Source organism: Cyprinodon tularosa, unplaced genomic scaffold (genome assembly GCF_016077235.1).
Source record: "Cyprinodon tularosa strain WSP-4 unplaced genomic scaffold, ASM1607723v1 ctg453, whole genome shotgun sequence".
Lineage (NCBI taxonomy): Eukaryota > Metazoa > Chordata > Actinopteri > Cyprinodontiformes > Cyprinodontidae > Cyprinodon > Cyprinodon tularosa.
Genome location: NW_024039178.1, coordinates 390,180 through 404,623, shown reverse-complemented (window position 1 = coordinate 404,623; position 14,444 = coordinate 390,180). Strand labels below are relative to the sequence as shown.

At 40.4% G+C, this 14,444-nt stretch overlaps 1 protein-coding gene across 1 annotated transcript; it reads left to right on the top strand.

Annotated features, from left to right (window-relative positions):
* The first annotated feature begins 6,918 nt into the window (after positions 1–6,918).
* LOC119793455 (GTPase IMAP family member 8-like) lies at positions 6,919–10,237 on the top strand. Its single transcript, XM_038300675.1, has 3 exons — positions 6,919–6,943; positions 7,099–7,733; positions 9,221–10,237. Exons 1-3 carry the CDS (start codon positions 6,919–6,921, stop codon positions 9,839–9,841), a joined length of 1,281 nt encoding a protein of 426 aa, XP_038156603.1. The 3' UTR covers positions 9,842–10,237.
* The last annotated feature ends 4,207 nt before the right edge of the window (positions 10,238–14,444 follow it).

The following is a 14,444-nucleotide window of genomic DNA, read 5'->3' as shown; positions in this document are numbered from 1 at the left end:
AGACAAAACAGAAGTTATAGTCTTTGGACCAGAGTCTTTGAAAAAGAAGCAGATTACTCAGTCACTTCATTTGGATGGGATTAAATTGATCTCAGATAATAAAGTAAAAAAATCTTGCTGTTATTTTTTGACCAGGATCTGTCATTTAAGTCCCATTTTAAAGAGGTCTCTAGAATTTCCTTTTTTCATGTGCAGAATATAGTGATGCTGAGAAACTAGTCCATGCATTTATTACTTCAAAGATGGACTATTAAAACTGACTTTTGAATAATCAAAGATTCATTATTTAAATGAAAATATGATACAGTACATGTACATCTTAATTAAATTTAACTTGTTAGTTGTCATAGATGTGATTTTCTTTAAGGTGTAAGAAATGGTCATATAATTGCTAACTAGTTTTAAAGTAGGTTAACCATTTTATCTTAAAGGAATAGTACACCCAAAACATGATTAGCCTTCATTTTCTACTCACCCCCATGCTGAACAACACTCTGGAGTACTTTTTTGATATCTCAAATGCATCTGGAGATCTGGGAGGCTTCTTGCTGTCTGCTGACATTCAAATAATGGAGGTCCATGGTGCCCGAGGCAGAAAGGTCCATAAAAGTCCACAAAAATTGTGTCAATATTCCTCCATACTGGTCGTCCAATGTATTCCAAGTGTCCTGAGTGGGTAGCATACAGAATTTACTCGAAACGAAGTCATTTAGAATGTTTGTAGAGCATAAACAGTAGTGTATAGGATTTCCTGAAAGCGCGCACATGCGCGATCATGACGCTACGGAAGCCGGCAGACCAAACCAGATGAAAGTGCGCATTCAGCGTCTGCTCTTCCAATAATGCAAGCGTAGAAGAAGAAATGTGCCGTTTACCTGTGCAAAGAAAGAAACAACGAAAGAAAAATGTCTGAGGACTTCAGTGTTGAGGAAGAGCATGAGTTCTTTGCCGAGCTGAATGCGCTGGTTTGGTCTGCCGGCTTCCGTAGCGTTGTGATCGCGCATCATATTTCATCCTGATAGGATGACCAGAGGAGAAAACGCAGCTTTGGTGAATAACAGCTCGGGGACTTCTGCAGCCCCCCCTTTTTGAGCAAAAGCAGCCACAGGCAAGTCACATGGAAACCAGCAGAGGTGTGAAAACCTGCACATAGAATCCCTGACTGCAGAGCTGCAAAACTGCATGAAACTCAAGCTTCCCAAATGGACATGGAAAAAGGTTTCCAGGTCTGGCATGATTAGGGACAGAACAAGCAATATGTCTTTTGATGAAGCTAATCATATCTTGTGTTTACTGCTGAGTAAAGACAACGCTAATTGATGCTAAAGAATGGACTGCATGCTACGCTATGCTACAGGAATATGTGTTGAGCTGTTGCTAAAGCTTGGACAAGCTTTATTCACTAAGGATTGAAACACTGATATAACATTAGTGTTCATGTGTTCCTCAAATGCTCATTACATTTCCATTACCAAGTATGACCAAGAGTCATTTAGTGGAATCCTGATGTCTATTCGCTGCTAGCTATTTCAAAGAGGGTTAAGAATCATTTAACTAAAGGGTTTTGGTTCTTGATTAAGCAAATCAGCATTCAGTAAAACATTATTTGGCCAAATAATGTTTTATTCACCTCATGGATTTGCATTGTGAATTGGTCTGGAAACATTCCAATTTCTTTAAAATTAGTGAAAAGCTAATTTGATCATATCCCAGATTCTTCCAGATAAACTTTGGTTTCAAACACAGAATCCATCTTAAACTGTAATATGTTTTTCAACCGTTTCCCCCTTCCTCTTTGTACATAGTAGTTAGTTTAGTTTAGTTGAGTTTTACTAGTCTTAGTTGAGAGTGTTAAACTGAAATATGACTTGGAGCTGAATGATTTTTGTTAATAAACTCTTAAATTTTGAACAGAAGTTGTGGTGAATTTATTCCATGTATTTGCAGAATTAACTGTTTGACCATGATTAGTGCTCGAATCACTCTGGGAATAGAAAAGAACATTGAATCACAACACTTATGATTAACAGACCTACTGGAGATCCCAGGAACCGATCCTGTACCTCATTCTCCATCACAGCTTCCCACGGAAAAGGTTTACCAACATGTGCAGCGATTAGACAAAAGGAAAATTCAGACCCTCCAACCTGCTCCAGGTTCTTGGAGCTTCCTCTCCAGAAGTACCTACTTAGAGAGGGTTAGATCACATCCAAATTGTGCAAGAAGGTGAGGAAGTCAAATTCTGCAGCTGCAAACATTTTAGTCCAACTTGAAGAAATAAAAGGTTGATCAAAGAAGTTAAGACCAGCAGCAGCAGGAAAATGATTGAATGAGCTGAAACTTTGCTTCCTGTTGATGCAGAAAACAGGAAGACATTCTGTTTAGCTTGAGATTATTTCAAGCTTTTATTTCCAGGATAAGCTCTGAGACAGTGAAAACCCTGATAATGAGCTGCTCTATCTGTTTGCCCATGGACCAAAACAGTGTTTTTACATAAACGTTTAATTTCTCCAAATAAACTTATGTTTCTTTGATTATGATGTCTTTTGGAGACACATACATGCTACGTGGATATATCAGATTTGATATCCCTTCTGATTTTCCAATCATTTATGAATGAATTTGGATTTGGCATTGCGACCCCATTAATGTTCTGTTGTTATATGCATACACACAAAGCAGAATAAATCTTTGACTATTCATCTCTACTACCATTATAAGCCACCTGTATCACTTTTGTGTACAATTATCCTTCCTTGAAATATACGTAAAAATACCATCACTCCAAGAGAATGAGAAGATCCATGAGAGAAAAATATTTCATCTCCCCATTGCTGTTTCCAAAACTGTATGATATGTCGCTCCTGAATGTGTCTCTTGTTAAATAAAAAAGTATTTTGTTCCTTACAAAATAAAAAGAAAGCCTTGTCAGGGGTTGACGTAAAGGATTTTTACCACTTGCCCTTTGGGCAAGTGACTTTCACATTTCATTTGCCCAGAAACAATTTTTACTTGCCCAATATAATGTTTGATAAATGTAGTTCCTAATATTCATTTTTGTATATATATCAATGAAACATATTTGTTTTTTAAATGTTTTTTGTAATTCAGTATTTTTTAAGTTTACAGGTTCCTGGTGTGTATATGCATGCGTCAGATAATGAACTCAAGCCTACATTACCGTGTTAACATGCTTTTCAATCCTTCCCGCACATTCTTTTCAAACTAAACTTTGCTTTAAACTGTTGTGTGCTTGAAGAAATATAAATTGTAATGTTAAAAATCTAAAGGATTACAATTATTGTTTACACCTATTTATCATACAAATGTTTACAGCATTGGAAAACAAAATTTTAGTTTGACCTCCTGCACAGCATATTAACAAAAAACAAAAAAAACAAAGGATTTTCATACATTTTTGAAAAAGCTCCCCGGAGCCACAAGGAGGGCCTTAAAGAGCCCCATAGGGCTCCGGAGTGGAGGGTTGCCGACCCCTGGGTTAGTTGTATAATCTAGAATGAAACTTTTAAGGACAATATTAACTTTTTCTTGTCCCAGAAGTCTTGTCCTTCATCCAGCTCTTCAGATCTTAGTCCTGCAGCCATTTTATTTTAGGAGAGAAGACTTGTTCCCCATCAGCGCTTCCAACAAGCCAGGCTGGTTCACTGATTTTCTTTGTGTTTTTCTTTCCTTCAATTCCCTAATAATCTGAAACGGTTAAATTCGATACCTTGGATTGATAAATAAAATATGGAGCCATAAATTTGACTCCGCCCCTTAGGGTTTAAGCAGAGGTCACGGATTAGCGGACCGTGGGGCGGATCCAGACCCACCGGCTGGCTAATCCGGACCCAACTTGATTTAAAACATTTATAAATTACCACATGTTGTCCGACAGCAGTGTCTCATTTCACTTGCACCGCTTCACCTGTTTGTACAGTAAAGCCCTGTGGAGCATCCGGCTCCAGGCTACACTTGATCCAAATGATCCAATGAGCTGCTGTCAGTCTGGGTTGCTGCTGCTGCTACTTTTAGACACAGCAGGCAAACCTGTGGCAAGCCGGGCGATGGGAAAGAAGGAGAAGATGATGAGAAAAAGAGAGCAGAGAAAGTGTTGACTAGTATGTTTGGCACAACCTCCTCCTGTTAAGCAGGATGCTCCACCATGAACATAATAAAAAATACACATGGATCCAGGCCTTAAAACGAGCTCCTTGATATGTGCTTTAGAATGGCTTTGCCTCCATTCAAACCCAGGTTTAAAGCCTTGCAGGGCAGCATAAAGCCCACTGCTGTCATTAAGCGATGAAAATTGAAAAAAATAAATAAATAAAAAGGCAGTTCAGGTGCTTTGTAAATGTGAACCAAGAAATTGTCTTTATACCAAACTGAACAATTATTGTTCTCTACTTCAAAAAACACTTTAGATTTTAAAATAGAAAAATATTCTTTTTTTTTTTGTTTTTTTTTATTTATTTATATTTTTTTATTTAAAAAGTCAATGAAAAACACAGATGCATGAACACCTCATTTTATTTTAGTGTTAAATTCTGTTCAAAGTAACAGATTATAATTAAAAATGTCTCCGGACCTTTACTGGTTGATGATTTTCTTTATTCGGACCCTGCTGATTTTTAATTGGTTACCCCTGGTTTAGAGGGAGGAGTCAGAAAGCAGATATAACAGCTCCTTCATTGTAAAGCATCAGAAGAGATCAGCATCCTTCTACAGCAGACATGGCCAGCACAATGCCTTGTGAGTACAAGTCTACCAGCCTTAGTCACTATGCCTATGGTTAATTAAAAAAATGCTAGAGACAGAAAAGCTCTGCACCTGAAACATTTGCATCTCGTTAGTAACTGAGAAATATTGTACATCTGTAACTTGGTGCCTCAACCCAAGAGTTGCAGGGTTCAGTTCAGAGAGCACAGACTTCCTGTTTACTCTAACTGCTGCAAGCAGACTCAATGCAACCAGGAAGGAGCTCCTGGCAGAACATTTCTAAGCCTCCCTCTCTATAGACATTACATTCGTAGAACCGACATGCCTAGAGGGCGGCCACCTTGGATCGGACACAGTTCAGACAGCTGCTGTCAGAATGAATAGGAGACGCCTCAGATCTTATTTTAATCACAAGACAGATGAGTCAGAGATAATATTACAATAATCTCTTACATTTTACAACCCCTAAAAAGACCAAAACAAATTTTAAAATTACCTTTCAGTTAGATTGCACATATTCAGATTAAAAACTATTGAAACTGAACTCAAACTAGATGAGATGTAAGCAAAGTTATACAATTTGCAGCTAATATTAATATGATATTTTGGTCAATCCAAGATAATAACCTCCTAGGCACGTCTGCCGGCCCAATGAGGCGTCTACTTATATAATTTCTATATTCCACTCTTTCTGACTTTTCCCTTCAGCCAGGAAATAAAGACTGTAGACAGGAAGGTGAAAAAAGATGGTTAAGCTCAGTTCATCACACAGTGGAAAGCAGCTTTCAATTCTACCTTTAGCAATAAGTAAACTGGCAAAAACAATCAGTGTGTGGAATAGATCTCCCTCTGGGCTCGGTGTGGTCCATCAAGTGTAAAGCAGAATGGCAGCTGGGCGATGAATTCAGCTCAAATTATTGAAATTACATTTTATTACATTTGTGAAAAGAAAGTGAAACCATATAAATGAGCACAAGCCAAGTTTGCAGAATTCAGCCTCCATTAATAAGTGACAAAACAGGGCGTAATAAACCGATCGAACTTAAAATCCATAAACTTTTACTATTCAACCAGACAGAGTTATGATCAGACACTAAATCATTTTCAACTTCTCATTTAGTGTTAAACTGGGATATTCTAGAGCCCATCCTTTGTTTATCTGAACAATGCAGCTCTTGTCGAATGCCTAAGGTCTTACTCCATGCCCTCTAGTGGTGATGTAAAGTATTACAACATAGACTAGCACAGAAAATAAGCCTCCCCAGGATAAATTTATTTCTTGACTTTAAGGACTCAACAGAAAAACAACTTTAATGTTTAAGTCTGTATACAGGTGGCTGTAATTTTTCCTGCTTCTCTCTCAGCTTTTTTCCTTTCGGGGCTTTCGTACCCTAGTCACTAAAGTTCACCCCAATAAATAGAAATGAAATAAATAATAAATAAATAAACCTCAGCAGATCAACACTGGGAGTCCAAAGAGCTGAACCTGAAACTTTTAGATCTTTGCTGGAAACCTTCAGAAAACAGTCATGTTTTTTATCCTGATTTAAAGAACAGTTTTTGAAGAAGTTAGGGTTTTAAGGGAGTTTGTTTCAGGGCTGAGGAGTTTAGATAATTAAAGACTGATGGGATCCAAATGATTTAAATGCCAAAGACTATTCAGTTCTATTAAAGACCATCAGCGAGGTTATAGCGTATATGTGTTTTGAAAGACAGGACATCATTGCAGTGATCAGGAGAACAACTGAGAACTTACAGAAACCAGAGAAGAAAGTGTTTCAATTATCTATTGCTGAAGCAATAATAAATCAAACACTGGACGATAGCAGGAGGAGGATTTTAGAAGAGGGTTTATATGGATGTTAGAATTGAACAAAGTCTCTAACTTTAAATTCTCTGACATGCTCTGTAGATCTTAGCCTCACTAGATCAAGCTGGGTTTGGGTCTCTATCCATGTTAAAATGTCCTGATCCAAAAGGAAGAACGTCTGACCTTTCAGCACCAAACTGGATTAAATATTTACCCATCAACTGACTGTTAGTATAGACTGATTTACTCAGCGTCTGTAAGAGACAGCGGTCCTGTGCTAATAGCTATAAAGGTGAGTGTCATCAGCATATGGCATCATTAGACATATTTTCTTACTCTACATGCTCAATTAGTCAAAGTTTTAAAACTCATTAAAGAACGGTTCCATGGGGAACTTCATGTGTGATCAAAGTAGACCTGATCTGTACAGTCCCAGATCTGATCCCACCTTGTCCCGGTCTACCAGTCACCAAGCTATGGTCAACTGGGTCAAACACAGCTTAATAAGAGGAACTGCATTGACCTCCAGTCACTATCATCCTCATTAATGTGTTGTTCTCCAACAGAACCACGGCAACCAGACCTCAGGATGGTGCTTGTTGGAAAAACTGGAGTTGGGAAGAGTGCAACAGGAAACACCATCCTAAAAAGGAAAGCTTTTGAATCTAAGCTGTCTCCTTCCTCCCTAACATCAGTTTGTAAGAAAGAAATCGGAGAGTTTGAGGGTCAGACTCTGGCAGTGGTTGATACTCCAGGTCTGTTTGACACCAGAAACCAGGAGGAGGTGAAAAGAGAGATAGTTAGATGCATCTCATATGCTGCTCCTGGTCCTCATGTGTTCCTGGTTGTGATCCAACCAAATAGATTCACAGAAGAAGAACAAAAAACTGTCAAACTAATTCAGACGGTGTTTGGAGAGAAGGCAGCAGTTTACACCATGGTGCTGTTCACTCATGGGGATGACTTGGAGGAGGAAGAGGTCTCCATAGAGGACTTCATTCATAGAAGTTCACCTCTCTGCGCTTTCGTCAATCAGTGTAGGGGAGGTTATCACGTCTTCAACAACAGAAACCGGGAACCATTTCATGTCCGAGAGCTGCTGAGGAAGATCAACACAATGGTTCAGAAAAATGGAGGAAGCTTCTACACCAACGATATGTTACAAAAAGCCGAGGAAGCTATAAGAGCAGAGACTGAGAGAATTCAGAGAAGCAACCCAGGTACGGATCCTAACGATGCAAGGAGAAAGGCGGAGGAGGATAACCAGTTTATTCGGGATGCAGTAAAGGTTGGAGCAGTTGTTGGAGGGGCTGCAGGAGTTGGCCTTGCTGTTGGTGCAGGAATTGCTGGTGGCGCAAAGCTTGGAGCTACAGTTGGAGCTGTTGCTGGTCCCGTTGGAGTTGTTGTTGGAGCTGGTGTGGGACTGGCAGTAGGAGCTATAACTGCAGCTGTGAAGAATGATGCCTGTGTCATACAGTGAATGTTTGGTTATACTTCTCTATTTAATCATTAACACATCAGCATGATGCTTTTTGTTTCCTGCATCATTTTAACAACTTTAAATGTTTAATTCCAGAGAAGCTTCAGGTTGATGGTTGATCATTAGTGCTGATCGGCCTGAAGGAGCTCATAGATTAACTAGATTTCTTTCAAATTTATCTCAAAAATCTGAAACAGAGAAACATTTTTAGAAATATTCAGGTAATTTCAGTGATAAAAAACAAAGTCCTCACTCAGTCCAGCAGCCGGTAGAACCGGTCCTAAAGCAGCAAGAACCATCAACCACAAGGTTACATGGTCACCTTGTTAAAACCAGTTATTTTATGCATCTGACCAGCGCTCCTAATCGATCCTGATGCTCTGAAATTTGGAGTAGAGTTCTGGTGGCTGAAGATCAGTCATAAATAAAATCAAGACTTGATTCCTGTCGAGTTTTTCTTTTCCTCACAGTTTCATGGGATATGATGTTAATTTAGAAGCTTGTTGGAGTTAATTTGATGCAATCTGTCAGGTTTCATCAGATTAACAGGCTGAACTCGGCTGCAGTGTTTGTTGATGAAGTCATGTTCATAAATCAGAACATGGTTTTAGACAGACAGGTGTTCATCCAACTGTTTCACATTTCTGTTTAAGATCTGATGCATTAAACAAATCTTAAATATTATTTTTTAAGCCATAAAATAATCCTAAATAACAGAAACAAATGATTGAAACCATCAATCAGCTGAGATTTAATCTGTATGAAATAAAAGAACCAGAATGTTTTCATTCATGTCTCTGTACTGTTGGACCAACTGATTTAATGTCTCTGTGTAACATTGGAGGTTTTCAGCCTTAGACGACTTTTGTTGAGAATATTTACTGCTTGAATAAACTGAATTGAAATTAAAACGACATAAATTGGAAAAAGGAAAATTGTGGCTTAAAGCTTTTTTTCTTATGCTTCCGTAGGAGGAGTCGTGTTAAAGGACAGATTATGAAACGCAGGAGTCAAACTTCCATTGTGTTTGTGTTGATGACAGACTTCCTCCTGCAGCTTCTGTATCTGATGTATTAATAAAAGATTTTTCAGAAAACCAGACTCTGATCATTTTTGAAGCTGCATGTCTCCTCTGACTGTGGATGTGTGAGCAGTGGCCCAGATAATCCCAGAGGTTCTGATGAAGTCTGTTGTTTCCAGGCTCAGACCTCAGAGTGGTGCTGGTGGGTCAGGAGAGAGTCGGGAAGAGCTCAGCAGGAAACACCATCCTGGGGAGGAAGGAGCTGGACTGCCGGTTCAGCTCCGTCCCTGTGACCCTGAACCCTCAGAAGGTAGAAGGTGATGTTGAAGGTCGCAGAGTTTCTTTGGTGGACACCCCGGGCCTCTTCAGCAGCCTCATGCCTGCAGAGCAGGTGAAGAAGAAGCTGCTGGAAGCGCTGGAGCTGAGCTCTCCTGGTCCTCACGTCTTCCTGCTCACCCTGCAGCTGGGAAGGTTCACCCCCCAGGAGCAGAAAGGAATGGAGGTGCTGCAGAAGATGCTGGGTCCTGATGTCTCCAAACACACCATGCTGCTGTTCACCTACGGAGACCGACTGGAAGACACCGACATGGAGCAGTTCATCAGGGAGGACACCAACCTTCAGAAGCTGCTGAAGAGCTGCAGCGGCCAGTACCACGTGTTCAACAACAAGAAGATGGAGGACAGGAAGCAGGTCCAGGAGCTGCTGGATAAGATCCAGGAGATCTCACAGGATGGCAGCCTGATTTATCAGAGAGAAGCTCAGTCTGGAAGCTGGTCCTTACCTTCAATATTCAGACGTTTTTGGTAGAAGAAACAGACGTGCTGATAAATGTTTACCTCAGAGGTTTTGCAACATCTCTACAACCAGAAGGAAGTCCTCAAATATTTCACTAAAGGTTTCTCTGATAAGGTGTCTGAAGAACTCTGATGTTCCCTGTGATCCACTTCTGAAGCTCATGTGCTCTGATGAATACAAATAAATGATAAATGGCCTCCACTTATATAGAGCCTTTTCTAGTCAGGAGATTTGACCAAAGCGCTTTACACCACATTCTATCGTTCCCTCACACACTGATGGTGCTGAGCTTTATTGTAATTTTCTATACACAGAGTGTATACAAAACTAAATTACATTGCTTCCAATAGTGAAATGAGCATTACCATTATAAAGTGTGGCAGTGATCAGGATGTAAACAGTGTAGCAGAAAAGGAAAACAATTTTAAAAAATATGGCAATTTAAAATAAATATGGTACAAAATGCAATAGAATTTTGAGTTTTGTTCTATTTTAAAGGGTTGTAAAAGTTTCAGGTACATTGGTAGTGCAGCATAATGTTGCAAGTGGGATGCAGAGTCCAGTTTAGAGTTAAACAGTAACAGCCTGATGGCAGCGGGGTAGAAGCTGTGCAGAATGTGCTGGACCTGCATCAAATGCTATAAAGACTATTTCCAGAGGGCAGCAGTCATCAGTCCATGGTGGGGGTGTGGGGGGTCATTGATAATGTTACGGGCTCGTGTCACGCAGCACTGGGATGAAGCCACTCTCCTCATGTTCTTCCAGTCTGAGGTGCTGCAGCCTCCACACCACACAGTGAGACAGCTGGTCAGAACGCTCTCTATGGTGGTGAGGATGGGTGGGGGCAGGTGGGCTCTCATCCTCCACAGGAAGTACATGCGCTTCTGTGCCATTTTTACCAGTGAGGTGGTGTTTAAATTCCAGGTGAACGTGTCTGTGATGTGCACCCCCAGGAAGTTGGTGCTGCTGACCACCTCTACAGCTGAGCTGATGACCAGTGGAGCGTGGTTAGGACGGTTCTTCCTAAAGCCAACAGTGATGTCCTTCCTTTTTTCAACATTCAGGATCAGGCTGTTATCTCTGCACCAGCCCACCAGCTGCTCCTCTTTGTAGTCCTGGTCGTTGTCCTCTCTGATGAGGCCCACCACCTTGGTGTCGTCTGCAAACTTCACAATGTGATTGGTGGGGAACCTCCTGCTGAAGCAGTGGTCCTCTGAGCTCCCAGGTCGGTTGGACCGTTTGGCCCTCCCTGTACTGTAATCTGAACAGAACCTGTTGTTCCTGACGTGCTGTAAAAGAAGCTGCTTCCACCCTCAGTCTCTGCTAGTTTTAGTTCTATGATTGCCTCCCTGGTGAGGTCAGGTATTATAGAGCAACAGATGAGGAGATTCTCAAACAGTAAAGCTGAACACATAAACACAGCAGCTTCTTTCTAAAGCAGTGGAATCTATTACAAGTATTATCTAACTAGTTAAAATACTTTATTCAGGATAATATTTTAACTATGCTGCTTTAAAGGATATAAACAGGAGCAGATTCGACCAACTTTAGCAGGTGAAAAGTTTACATCGCTCACTGGGCTTAAGCAACTGTTCTTGCAAAATCAAAAAGTGACTTCTTTATATTTCTTGTTATGTGAAGGAGATGCCAGAAAAAATCATGAGATAGCAGCTGCTAGCTACAGATAAGAAAGGAATTTCCCTCTAGGTTCCAGAATCTGTCTCTAATGTTAACATCCTGCTGGATGATTTATAACATCTGCTAATAAGAGCCTTTACTAAAGTAAGTAACCAAGCTCCCTCTCAGGGCCGTAACCAGGATTCTTCATAATGCAACATGAGCAACACAGCTAGGCTGCCTCAAGAAAAATGTAGTACTATTTGATTCTATTATTTTGCCCCGGTGCATCAATAGTTTTATGTGGGCTCCGACAGTAAAATTAATTCCTAGTGACAGTTGCTTGAAATGCTTGCTGAGGACGATGAGCATCCTATTGCTAGCCATGCTTTGAATGATATATTTACTGGCGAAATGAAATCACCTCCTTCTCTCTTTCTTTCCCATGACCTGCTGGCTTTCCAAAGCTGCAAGGGTGTAACTTTGTGATAAAAGTTGGCATGAACGCTCTAAGGATAGTGGCTGATGGACCTACAGCTACTCAACCCGAACGCTTTCAAAAGGGTTTATATTTTCCAAATATGCTCAAAGCTCAAACACATATTTATTGAATGCTTTCCTATTGTTGAGAACACAAGAGTACCACCGTACACTGATATTTATAGTTATAAACAGATGCCCGCCTTTAATGCTTTATTTATTAAGGGCTCAAAAACATTAATGTATAAAAAATTATGAATAACTGCCGATTTCCAATGCCAACATCAATATATCATGCATCCCTAGTATGGACTAGGGGTGGAACGGTTCACAAAATCCATGGTTGGTTTCGGTTCGCGGTTTTTGGTTCGATTCGGTATATGTAGATTGTTACACCGAAATCCCATAGAAATTAATAAAATTAATGAAAAAAATACAAAAAAATTAATGAATTGTAATTATTTTTAATGAAACCCTGGATCATTTCCGCATGTTTTGCTGCTTTGAATTTAATCATCTCGCGCATGCCCTCTACGATCTCCAAGGAACTCAGAGCAGAGCGGACGGGAGCCACAGTGGGGGCTGTAGGCTTTGCTTTGTGCAGGCGGTCTGGAGCGCAGCGGGGCGGAGCGGAGCGCTGATGGAGTATGTTGGATTTTGGTTGATTTTTTTCTGCTACACCCAGCTACGCTGCTTCACTTCTTCTTCTTCTTGTTTACTACTGGTGGTTGCTTTGGTCGCAGTACCGCCACCTTCTGCTCTGTAGTGTAAACGCTTCGCCTATGAAAAAAAGGAGCAGCGCATGAACCGAACGCAACACACGCAAACCGAACCGAGACAGTCAAACCGAACGGTTCGGATGGTTTTCATAAACCGTTCCATCCCTAGTATGGACACAACTTCAATTCCATCCATCCATCCATGCATGGCTTCCCTTTAAACAGCATCTGTGAATATCCTCCTTCACAAAATCATATTTAGAAATTTGTCCCATATGTCGTTGAAAGCCAATGTGTATATATTGTATCTAGGGCTGCAACATCGAATCGATAAAATCGATAAAAATCGACTTTTAAAAGCGTTGGCAACGAATTTCATCATCGATTAGTTGTGTCGCGCGATCAATGTGTCATCAGCCACCGTCAGGCGCCTCCCCCATCCCAACCCCGTTCTCCCGCTCCCGCAGGAGTCCCTCTCAGCGTTGCAGTCAGAGCTGCAGGATGTTTACCCTCAGCGTCCAGACTGCAAATGAAGTGCGCATGCGCCGGGATTGACCGATCCGGTCTCCACCAGTCACGTGACATTTGTTGCTAAGACGCCATTTTAGGTGGAAAAGGCGTAGTGTACCGCGCCTGAGGTAAACAATTGATGTCACTTGGCGGAGACCGTAAATCAATTAATGAATTAAAATAGCCTGCGCTTTGTAAAGCGAAAAAAGTTGTAACATGCAACTTTTGTAAAAACAAATTAACATAACACAGAAGCACCTGAAAAGGAAACACGTTGGAGCCTTCGATGGCAGTGAAGAGAGCTGATCAGCAGGATGAGCGGCCATGTTTGTTTAGTTTTAAAGTGGGGAAACGTAACGTTAGTTTCTCATCTGATGCTTTCCTTACCTTGTTAGTAGGTTACAGACAGTGATAAGGTTGGCTACTTATTTTACTTTTAATTTCATTTGAATTAGCTTAAGCAGCGTTTATATTTACTTTATGAATAAATGAAGTTGCAAATTATGAGGGCAAAGCTTTTAAAGTTTAAATCTTCTAGCAAAAATAAAGTAAAGAAGATCGTGCAATTTATGGAAGTAAAGCAGAATAAAATCCAGCAAGATCAGTAATATGTCAATTAATTATATGCCACATTCCCATGTAAATATCTGTCTTTGGAGGATGTGTTTTTTTAACACCCCTAGTTCTCTCATTTTTATTCCAAATACAATTTATAATTTGAATCACAGGGCTATTTTTATCTCTATGGTTCAGTATTTTCTCAAGTAGCAACTTTAAAGCTACAGTGTGTAATAATTACAGGAATATACAGTCAGAAATCTAATATATTATACATAACTATGTTATTTATCATCATCTACGAGCTCAGCCTCTTAACCTTAATATTTGCGTTGCCTTAGAATTTGTTATTTATAATAACATTGGAGCGGGTCTCGCAGCCATGGAGGCAGACATCTTTGCGCTACGGCAGCGCAGAGCCAACAAACTAGCGATTGCGAGATCGCCCATTACGCTCGAAAGTAACTACGGCAAGTTGAGAGAGATGAACTAAAACGGTACTGAAATCTATACCCTACACAGACTAATGAAATACTATCTGTAAATTATCTATGTAAACAAACCTCATCACTTGAGAAGGTAGGTGATGCGGACGTCATGGAAGACATTTTGTCCCGTAACGCTCGCCGTACTGTTGGGGGGGAGAAGCGGTGGGGGGGGGAGATGTTCATGTTGCTGCGGTCTGCAGTCTGGACGTTAGATGTCGCTGAAAATTACACACTGTGGCTTTA